General features: G+C 36.7%; 1 protein-coding gene across 4 annotated transcripts in view; it reads left to right on the top strand.

Moving 5' to 3' along the window:
• MIGA1 (mitoguardin 1) overlaps window positions 1-11,913 on the top strand; it is a 100,143-nt gene that overhangs the window by 62,393 nt on the left and 25,837 nt on the right. For all 4 annotated transcript variants that reach the window (XM_035018221.1, XM_035018219.1, XM_035018222.1 and 1 more), the window contains exon 8: window positions 126-226. In XM_035018221.1, coding sequence (XP_034874112.1) covers window positions 126-226 — 101 coding nt within the window. The remainder of the gene's footprint in view (window positions 1-125; window positions 227-11,913) is intronic.

Here is an 11,913-nt window from a genome sequence, read left to right as displayed (position 1 = left end):
AAAGAAAGAAAGAAAGAAAGAAAGAAAGAAAGAAAGAAAGAAAGAAAAGGACCAGACCAGACCTACTATAGAATGTCAGTGACAAGGAATATCAATTTCTTAACTTTTCTTCTTTTACTTTTAAGATAAAGATACAGATATCACCATGAAGGGGAATATGGATGAATTTGGCCTTCGAGACTCCTTGAGTGTTACATCAACTGATTCCTTTGCTTCAGCAACAGAGGTAGGACAGTATATTCCCAGTGAGAATTTCTCATTCTTTTTCACCCAGAGAGTAGTTTTGCCACTGTGCTGTAATTCAGTTGCCATTTAAGTAGTATTTACTATGTGGTAGATACCAGGTTACAAAGATGACTATAACATGAACATGAGTTTGCACAGGAGTTTATAGTCTTTTTAGAGAGGTAAACATGTAAACACACACTTTAGAGGTACACTGTCATATACTGTGGATTATGGGTGAGGCATATAAGTATCTTAATGGAAAGTAATATCTTATATCAGGACTCTTAAAAATGTTTAGATTCCTATCGGGCTCCCTGCTTCACGGGAAGCCTGCTTCTCCCTCTCCTACTCCCCCTGCTTGTGTTCCTGCTCTCACTATGTCTCTCTCTGTCAAATAAATAAATAAAATCTTTAAAAAAAAAAAAAAGGTTTAGATTCCTTAGCTTAGAAATCATACTTCTAGATATTTTTTTAAAGATTATTTATTTATTAGAAAGAACACTCAGTAGAGAGGGGCAGAGGGAGAGGGTGACAGAAACTCAAGCAGACTGCATGCTGAGTGCAGAGCCCCACTTGGGGCTCTATTTCATGACCCTTAGATCAGGATCTGAGCCGAAACCAAGAGTCAGTCACTCAACTGACTGTGCCACCAAGGCGCCCCTAGGTACTTCTTTCTAGAAGGTGATCAGATTCAAAGATTTATATATAAAAATAATCACTATGGTATTTTAGTAATAATGAAAAACTGGAAATAGTCTAATGCCAAATTATGGTGTATACATAATTTGAAATATTGTGGTGCCAAAAACATGTTTCCATTTATTTTTAATGACATGGGAACATTTGTTAAATGAAAAGAGTAGTATGTAAAGCTTTATATAGAGAGTATGAGTATAATTTTGTAATAAAACAGAAAAACATGTATGTAGTATATTGTATAAGTATTTAGGCAGAGAAAACAAGTCTAGATATAAATACACCAAGGTGTAAACAATGGTGATCAATGAATTATAAATTTATAGGTGATTTGTTTTCTACTGAGATTTAAATTTTGTATCAAAAGAGAATGCTTGCAGAGTGCTCATGTTTTTATAATTTTTCCTACTTAAAACAACTTTAAAAATCACATATGCTCAATTTTATCTTAGAATAACTTTATTTTTATGGTAGATTTTGGATATTAATGCTGTCTTTTTTCATATAGATAGTATCACACATCCTGTAATTCATGCTGTAGTGTAGAAAGCTTTAATATTTCAATATCTTGTACCCTAAGCCTTGATTCTGCCTTTTTAATTTTAATTTTATTATTTTTTAAAGATTTTTTGAAAAAAATTATTTATTAGAGAGAGTGCGAGAGAGCGAGCGAGTGGGGGGCAGGGGCAGAGGGAGAGAGAAAATCCCAAGCAGACTCCGTGTTGAGTGCAGAGCCTGATGTGGGGCTCAGTCCCACGACCCTGAGATCATGACCCAAGCCAAAATCAAGAGTCCGATGCTCAACCAACTGAGCCACCCAGGCACCCCTCTGCCTTTTTTAAAGCTGTACTGATCATAATCTTCAATCTTCTCAAGAATTTCCTTTATATGTATACGTTTATTTTAGTTATTGCTTACAATAGCATCTCCTGAATTGTTTACATTTTTCCTTATATTTTTATATTTGTAAGTTTGCAATAGATAAAACATACCTACTTCTTTTGTAGAAAAGATATTTCTCTTCCCTTTTACTATTTGACATAGACAGCTTTATCTTTCTGTTCTTTTTTAAAAAAATGTTTCCAGCTTTATTGAGATATAATTGATATATTATGTATAAATTTAAGGTGTACAGTGTGATGATTTCATACATATATATTGTGAAATAATTACCATAGTAAGATTAGTTAATACGTCCTTCACCTCACAGGATTATGTGTATATGGGTGGGGGTGAGAATGTTTAATGTTTACTCTCTTAGCAACTTTCAAGTATATAATACAGTATTGTTAACTGTAGTTGCCATGCTGTGCAGTAGATCTCCAGGATTACTTCATCTTCTCACTGGAAGTTTGTACCCTTTGACCAATATCTCCCCATTTCCCTCACTCAGCCTCTGGCAATCACCATTCTACTCTCTGTTTCTTTTTTTCTTTTTTCTTTTTTTTTTTTTAAAGATTTTATTTATTTATTTGACAGAGAGAGACACAGCGAGAGAGGGAACACAAGCAGGGGGAGTGGGAGAGGGAGAAGCAGGCTTCCCGCAGAGCAGGGAGCCCAATGCAGGGCTCGAGCCCAGGACCCTGGGATCATGACCTGAGCCGAAGGCAGACGCTTAACGACTGAGCCACCCAGGTGCCCCTCTACTCTCTGTTTCTATAGATTTAGCTTTTTCAAAAAGATTTCACATGTGAGTGATAGAATACAGTGTTTGTCTTTCTTTGACTTATTTCACTTAGCATAATGCCTTCGAGGTCCATCCATCTTGTCACAAATGCCAGGATTTCCTTCTTTATCATGGGTGAATAATAGACTTTACACACACACACACACACACTCATACCCACACATTCCCCTACACACTGTACATCTTTATCTGTTTATCTGTTATTGAACATTTAGGTTATTTCCATATATTGGCTATTGTGAATAATGCTGCAGTGAACATGGCAGTGTAGATATCTCAAAATAGTGATTTCATTTCCTTTGGATATATACCCACAAGTGGGATTGCTCAGATGATATGGTAGTTCTATTTTAATTTTTGAGGAACTTCTGTATTGTTTTCCATAGTAGCTGTAGCAATTTACATTCCCACCAACAGTGCACCAGGGTTCCCTATTATCCTTGTCCTTGCCAGGATTTGTTATCTCTTGACTTTTTGATAATAGCCCATTCTAATGGATGTGAGGTGATATCTCATTGTGGTTTTGTTGTTTTGTTTTTTTAAAGATTTTATTTATTTATTTGACAGAGAGAGACACAGTGAGAGAGGGAACACAAGCAGGGGGAATGGGAGAGGGAGAAGCAGGCTTCCCGTGGAGCAGGGAGCCTGACGCGGGCTCAATCCCAGGACCCTGGGATCATGACCTGAGCCGAAGGCAGACGCTTAACGACTGAGCCATCCAGGAGCCCTTCTCATTGTGGTTTTGATTTGTATTTCCCTGATTAGTGATGTTGAGCACCTTTTCATGTGCCTGTTGGCTATTTGTGTCTTGTTTGAAAAAATGTCTATTCAGGTCCTCTGTCCGTTTTTTAATTGAATTTTTTCTGCTATTGAGTTTTTTGGGTTCCTTATATATTTTGGATATTAACTCCTTATCAAATAGATAGTTTACAGATACTTTCTCCCATTCAGTAAGTTACCTTTTCATTTTGTTGATTGTTTCTTTTGCCCGACAGAAGGTTTTCAGTTTGATGTAGTCCCACTTATTTTTGTCTTCATTACTTGTGATTTTGGTGTTATATCCAAAATGTCATTGTCAAGACCAATGTCAAAGAGCTTTTTCTCTATGTTATCTTTTAGCAGTTACATGGTTTCAGGTCTTATGTTTAAGTCCTTTTTTTTTTTTTTAAGTAGGCTCCATGCCCAGTGTGGAGCCTAATGTGGAGCTTGAACTCACAACCCTGAGATCAAGACCTGAGCTGAGATCAAGAGTTGGAGGCTTAACCAGTTGAGCCACCTAGGCACCCCTTACGTTTAAGTCTTTACTGCATTTTGAGCTAATTTTCTGAGTGGTGTAAGATAGGTGTTCAGTTCATTCTTCTATATGTGATTATCTAATTTTCCCAGAGACTCTTGTTTCCTCATTGAGTATTCTTGGCTCTCTTGTCAAATATTGGTTGACCTTATATGCAAGGGTTTATTTCTCGGCTCTTGATTCTGTTATGTTGGTCTATGTGCCTAATTTTATACCAGTACCATACTGTGTAATTACTATAGCTTTGTAGTATAGTTTGAAACCGGGAAGTGTGATGCCTCCAGTATTGTTCTTTCTCAGGATCACTTTGGCTCTTTGGGACCTTATGTGGTTCCACACAAATTTTAGGATTGTTTTTTCTATTTCTGTGAAGAATGCCACTGGAATTTTGATAGGGATTGTAATGAATCTAAAATGGCTTTATGGATTTTAACAATATTAAATCTTTTGACCCATGAACATGAAGTATCTTTTCACTTTATTCACTTCAGTTTCTTCATCAAAGTCTTAAAGTTTTCAGTGTACGGATTTTCACCTCCTTGGTTAAATTTTTTTTTAAAGATTTTATTTATTTATTTGACAGAGAGAGAGAGAGAGAGCCTAATGAGGGGCTCCATCCCAGAATCCTGGGATCTTGACCTGAGCTGAAGCCAGATGCTGACTAAATCACCAAGGCACCCCTTCTTTGTTAAATTTATTCCTAAGTATTTTATTCTTTTTATTACTATTATAATAGGGTTGTTTTCTTAATTTCTCTCTCTCTCTAAAATTTTAATTCCAGTATAGTTTACATACAGTGTTATATTAGTTTCAGGTGTACAATATAGTGATTCAACAATTCTACACGTTACTCAGTGCTCATCACGATAAGTGTACTCTTTTTTTTTTTAAGATTTTTTATTTTTATTTATTTGAATGAGAGAGAGAGCAGACTGAGTGAAAACATGAGTGGGGAGGGAGGGGTAGAGGGAGAGGAAGAAGCAGACTCCCTGCTAAGCAGGGAGCCTGATGTAGGGCTCAATCAATCCCAGGACCCTGAGATCATGACCTGAGCAGAAGGCAGACGCTTAACTGACTGAGCCACCCAGGTGCCCCGATAAGTGTACTGTTAATCCCCTTCACTTACTTCACCCATCCCCCCATCCACCTCCCCTCTCATAACCATCAGTTTGTTCTCTATAGTTAAGAGTTTGTTTATTCGTTTTGTTTTTTTTGTTTGTTTTGTTTCCTAAATTTTCATATGAGTGAAATCATGTGGTATTTATCTTATCTGATATATTTCACTTAGCATTATATCCTATAGATCTATCCATGTTGTTGCAAATGGCAAGATTTCATTCTTTTTTATGGCTGAATAATATTCTATTGTATGTATATATACACACTACATCTTCTTTATCCATTCATCCATTGATGGCTTGGGCCACTTCCATAATTTGGCTATTATAAATAATGATACATTAAGTATAAGGGTGCATATATCTTTTCAAATCAGTGTTTTCATATTCTTTGGGTAAATACCCAATAGTTGACTTACTGGATCATAGGGTAATTCTATTTTTAATTTTTTTTTTAAGATTTTATTTATTTGTGAGAGAGACAATGAGAGACAGAGAGCATGAGAGGGAGGAGGGTCAGAGGGCGAAGCAGACTCCCCGCCGAGCAGGGAGTCCGATGCGGGACTCGATCCCGGGACTCCAGGATCATGACCTGAGCCGAAGGCAGCCGCCTAACCAACTGAGCCACCCAGGCGCCCTATTTTTAATTTTTTGAGGAACCTCCACATTGTTTTCCACAGTAGCCGCTTCAGTTTACATTCTCACCAGCGGAGCGCGAGAGTTCCTTTTTCTCACATCCTTGCCAATACTTGTTTCTTGTGTTTTTGATTTCAGCCATTCTGACAGGTGTGAGGTGATATCTCATTGTAGTTTTGATTTGTATTTCCCTGATGATGAGTGATGTTGAGCATCTTTTCATGTGTCTGTTGGCCATTTGGATGTCTTCTTTGGAGAAATGTCTGTTCACGTCTTCTGCTCATTTTTTATTGGATCATTTGGCTTTTTGGTGTTGAATTGCATAAATTCCCTTTATATTTTGGATACTAACCCTTTATTGGATATGTCATTTGCAAATATCTTCTCCCATTCAGTAGGTTATTTTTTAATTTTGTTGATTGATTCCTTCACAGTGAAGAAGCTTTTTATTTTGATGTAGTCCCAATAACTTATTTTTGCTCTTGTTTCCCTTACCTCAGTAGACATTATCTAGAGAAATGTTGCTGTGACTTATGTCAGAGAAATTAACTTCCTGTACTCTCTTCTAGGATTTTTATGGTTTCAGGTCTCCCATTTAGGTCCTTAATCTATCTTAAAGTTTTTTTGTTTTTTTTTTTCTTTTTCTTTTCTTTTCTTGAGAGAGAGCACACATGAGCAGGGTGGGAGGGGCAGAGGGAGACACAAAATTCTAATTCACATGGAGCCCAAAGCGGGGCTCGATCTCACAACCCTGAGATCATGACCTGAGCTGAAGTCAAAAGTCGGACGCTTAACCAACTAAGCCACCCAGGCACCCCTTGAGTTTATTTTTGTGTATGGTATAAGAAAGTGGTCCAGTTTCATTCTTTTGCATGTAGCTGTCCAGTTTTCCCCAACAGTTTGTTGAAGAGACTCTTTTTTTCCCATTGCATATTCTTGCCTCCTTTGTCATAGATTAATTGACCATATAATCATGGGTTTATTTCTGGGCTCTTACTTTGTTCCATTGATCTGTGTGTCTATTTTTGTGCCAGTACCATACTGTTTTGATTACTATAGCTTTGTAGTTAATTTTGAAATCTAAGATTGTGATACTTCCATTTTGTTTTTCTTTTTCACGATTACTTTGGCTATTCAAGGTCTTTCATGGTTCCATACAAATTTTAGGATTGTTCTAGTTTTGTGAAAAATGCTGTTAGTGTTTTGATAGGGATTGCATTAAATTTGTAGATCGCTTTAGGCAATACGGACATTTTAACAATATTTGTTCTTCCAATCAATGAGCATGGAAAATCTTTCTATTTATGTCATATTCAGTTTCTTTCATCAGTGTTTTATAGTTTTTAAAGCACAGGTCTTTCACCTCCTTGGTTAAGTTTATCCCTAGGTATTTTATTCTTTCTCGTGCAATTGTAAATGGGACTGTTTTGTTCATTTCTCTTTCTGCTACTTCATAATTAGTGTGTAGAAATTACACAGGTTTCTGTGTATTGATTTTGTATCCTGTGGCTCTACTGAATTCATTTATCTGTTATAGTTTTTTGGTGGAGATATATATATATTTGGCATTTTTATATATGGCATATATATATATGGCATCATGTCATTTGCAAATAGTGACAGTTTTGCTTCTTCCTTACCAACTTCGATGCCTTTTATTTCTTTTTCTTGTCTGATTACTATGGTTAGGACTTGCAGTAGTATTTTGAATAAAAGTGGTGAAAGTGGACATCTTTGTCTTGTTCTTTTTTATTTTTTTTTTAAGATTTTATTTGACAGAGCACAAGCAGGGGGAGTGACAGGCAGAGGGTGAGGGAGAAGCAGGCTCCCTGCAGAGCAGGGAGCCCGAGGCGGGGCTCGATCCCAGGACCCTGGGATCATGACCCGAGCTGAAGGCAGTCATTTAACCAACTGAGCCACCCAGCCACCCCTCCTTGTCTTGTTCTTGATCTTAGGGAAAAAGCTCTCAGTTTTTCAGCATTGAGTATGATGTTACCTATTATACATGGTCTTTATTATGTTGAGGTATTTTCCCTCTAAACTTACTTTGTTGAGGGTTTTTATCATGAATCTATATTCTATTTTGTCAAAAGCTTTTTCTGTATCCATTGAAATAATCATATGTTTTTTATCCTTTCTCTTTTTGATGTAATGTATCATGTTGATTTACTTGTGAATATTGGGCCACCCTTGCAGCCTGGGAATACACCCCACTTGATCATGGTGAATGATTTTTTAAAAGTATTGTTGGATTCAGTTTGCTAATAAAAACATTGTTGGGGATTTTTGCATCTGTGTTCATCACAGATATTGACCTGTAGTTCTCTTTTTTGTATTGACTATCTGGTTTTGGTATCAGGGTATGTGAGCCTCATAAAATGAATTTGGAAGCTTTCCTTTCTCTTCTATTTTTTGGAATATTTTGAGAAGAATAAGTATTACCTCATCTTTTAAATGTTTTATAGAATTCACCTGAAGCCATCTGGTCTTAACCTTTTGTTGACTGGGAGTTTTTTGATTAGTGATTCAGTGTCATTGCTGGTAATTGGTCTGTTCAAATTTTCTGTTTCTTCTTGATTCAATTTTGGAAGGTTATATATTTTTAGGAATTTATCCATATCTTTTAGGTTGTCCAATTTGTTGGCATATAATTTTTCATAATATTCTCTTGTAATCCTTTGTATTTCTGTGGTGTTGGTTGTCATTTCTCCTCTTTCATTTATTTTATTTGAGTCTTTTTTTTTTTAATGGGTCTGGCTAAAGGTTTATCCATTTTGTTTATCTTTTAAAAGAGCCAGCTCCTGGTTTCATTAATCTGTTCTGTTGTTTTTTTAGTTTCTATTTCATTTATTTTTGTTCTAATCTTTATTATTTCCTTCCTTCTACTGGTGTTGCACTTTGTTCTTCTTTTCCTAGCTCCGTTAGGTGTAAGGTCAGGTTGTTTATTTGAGATTTTTCTTGCTTCTTGAGTTATGCCTGTATTGCTATAAATTTCCCTCTTACAACAGATTTTGCTTCATCCCAAAGATTTTGGACCATTTTGTTTTCATTTTCATTTGTCTCCATATATTTTTTATTTCATCTTTGATTTCTTAGTTGACCCATTCATTGTTTAGTATCATGTTACTTAACCTCTGTATGTGTGTTATTTCTAGATTTTTTCTTTTTTTTTTTTTTCCTGGATTTTTTCTTATTCTTGATTTCTAGTTTCAAAACATTGTGGTTGGAAAAGATATATGTTACGACTTTGATTTTTTTTAATTTGTTGAGGCTTGTTTTATGACCTAATATGTGATCTATTTTGGAGAATGTTCATTTGTACTTGAAAAGAATATATATTCTGTTTTAAGATGGAATGTTCTGAATATATCTGTTAGATTCATCTTTTCCATTGTGTCATTGAAAGCCACTGTTTCCTTGTTTTCTTTTCTGGATGATCTATCCGTTGATGTAAGTGGGATGTTAAAGTCCCCTACTATTATTGTATTACTATCGATCATTTCATTTATGTTTGTTATTAGCTGCTTTTTGTATCTGGGTGCTCCCATGTTGGGGGTGCATAAAAATTTACTGTTGTTTTATCTTCTTATTGAATTGTTCTCTTTATGATTACATAGTGTCCTTCTTGTTCTAACAGTCTTTTTTTTTTTTTTTTTAAAGATTTGACAGAGAGAGACACAGCGAGAAAGGGAACACAAGCAGGGGGAGTGGGAGAGGGAGAAGCAGGCTCCCCACTGAGCAGGGAGCCCGATGCGGGGCTCGATCCCAGGACTCTGGGATCATGACCTGAGCCGAAGGCAGATGCTTTACGACTGAGCCACCCAGGCACCCCAGTCTTTTTTTTTTAAGTCTGTTTTGTTGGGGTGCCTGGGTGGCACAATCGGTTAAGCATCTGACTCTTGGTTTCACCTCACGTCTTCATCTCAGGGTCATGAGATTGAACTGTCTTGTTGGACTCAATGCTCAGCACAGAGTCTGCTTGAGATTCTCTCTCCCTCTCCCTCTGCCCCTTCTGCTCATGCTCTCTCTCTCTAAAATAAATAAATATTTCTTTTAAAATCTATTTTGTCTGGGGCACCTGGCTGGCTCATTCAGTAGAGCATATGACTCTTGATTTCAGGGTCATGAGTTCAAGCCCCACTTTGGGCATAGAACTTACTTTAAAAAAAATAAAGTCAGTTTGTCCAATGGAAGTATTGCTTGCCTGGCTTTTTTTCCCCACTTCCCTTTGCATGATAAATAGCTCCTCCATCCATTCACTTTCAATCTGAATGTGTTTTTTGGTCTGAAATGAGTCTCTCGTAGGCAGCATACAGATGGGTCTTGCTTTTGTATCCATTCTATCACCCTGCATCTTTTGATTGGAAGGTTTAGTCCATTTACATTCAAAGTAATTATTGATAGCTATGTACTTATTGCCATTTTGTTACTTACTTTATGGTTGTTTTGTAGTTCTTCTCTGTTCCTTTCTTCTCTTCCTCTTTTCTCTCATGGATTGCTGGTTTTATGTAGTGATATATTTGGATTCCATTCTTTTTATTTTTTGCATGTGTATTACCGGTTTTTGATTTGTGGTTACTGTTGGTTTTGTAATCACATCTTATGCATACAGTAGTCTATATTAAGTTGATGGTCACTAAAGTTTGAACCCATTCTTTACTTGTCTCCCCCCAACATTTTAAGCATAGGGTGTCATAGGTTATATCCTTTTATTTTGTGAGTCACTTGATTGAATTTTATAAACATACTTATTTTTACTGTTTTTGTGCTCCCTACTTTTCTTATTCCTGCATATGGTCTTTCCACTCAAAGAGTCCCTTTTAACATTTCTTGTATGGTTGAATTAGTGGTTACAAATTCTTTTAACTTTTGTTTGGGAACTCTTTATCTCCTTCTATTCTGAATGATACCCTTACTGGATAGAGTATTCTTTGTTCCAGGTTTGTTTTTGTTTTTTGTTTTTTCTTTCAACACTTTGAGTATATCATGGCACTCCCTCTGGCCTGCAAAGTTTCTGGTGAAAAATCAGCTGGTAGCCTTATAGGGTTTCCCTTGTATGTAACTGTTTTATTTTCTTTCGCTGCTTTAAAAATTCTCTCTTTATCTCTACTTTTTGCCATTTTAATTACTATATATCTTGGTGTGGGCCTCCTTGGGAAGATCTTATTGGGGGCTCTCTGTGTCTCCTGGATCTGGATGTCTGTTTCCTTCCCCAGATTCAGGAACTTTTCAGCTATTATTTCTTCAGATACATTTTCTACCTCCTTGTTTCTTTCTCCTTCTGGGATCCTTATAATGTAAATGTTATTATGCTTGATGGTGTTGCCGAGTTCCCTTTGTCTATTTTCATTTATTATTATTATTTTTTCTCTCTCCTCTTCAGCTTGATGGCTTTCCATTATTCTATCTTCCAGGTCACTGATTTGTTCTTCTGCTTCCTCTAGTCTAGTATTTATTCCATCTACTGTATTTTTAGTTTCAGTTATTGAGTTCTTCATCTCTGAGTGTTTGTTTTGTTTTGTTTTCTATCTCTTTGTTGAGGGTCTCAGTGAGATTCTCCATTCTTTCTCCATTTCTCATTGTCCAGTGAGTATCTTTATGGCCATTACTTTAAATTCTCTTTCAGGCATATTACTTATCTCCATTTCACTTAGCTCACTTGCTTTGATTTTGTCTTGTTCTTTCATTTGGGACCTATTCCTCTGTGTCCTCATTTTGTCTAACTCTCTGCATATATTTCTATGTCTAAGTTATCAGCTGTATCTCCTGCCCTTGAAAATAGTGGGCTTATGAAAAAGGGGTCTAGTGTCCTACAGTGTAGTGTCCCCTGGTGCTTCAGGGTTGTCTCTGTGTGTTGTATGTGCCCAGCTATTGTGGCTGAGCCACTTTTGCCTTCAGTCCAGTTGTCTGAAGTGGCTCTCTTTGCCTGATGTGGGCAGGGCATGTCCTTGTGTTTTTCTTTTTTTTAATTTTATTTTATTATGTTAATCACCATACATTACATCATTAGTTTTTGATGTAGTGTTCCATGATTCATTGTTTACGTATAACACCCAGTGCTCCATTCAGTACATGCCCTCTTTAATACCCATCACCAGGCTAACCCCCCTCCCCACCCCCCTCCCCTCTAGAACCCTCAGTTTGTTTCTCATGGTCCCTGTGTTTCTGATGGGCCAGTTTGGGGCCACCTTGGGCTTGAGTTGAGTCAGACCAGGTGTATGTTGGAGATGCAGAAGCCCCGAACTGCAGGATAC

This window comes from Mirounga leonina, unplaced genomic scaffold (genome assembly GCF_011800145.1).
Source record: "Mirounga leonina isolate KUSES-001 unplaced genomic scaffold, KU_Mleo_1.0 Mir_173, whole genome shotgun sequence".
Lineage (NCBI taxonomy): Eukaryota > Metazoa > Chordata > Mammalia > Carnivora > Phocidae > Mirounga > Mirounga leonina.
Note: the sequence above shows the minus strand (reverse complement) of the source record. Positions and strands in the feature narration are given on the sequence as shown.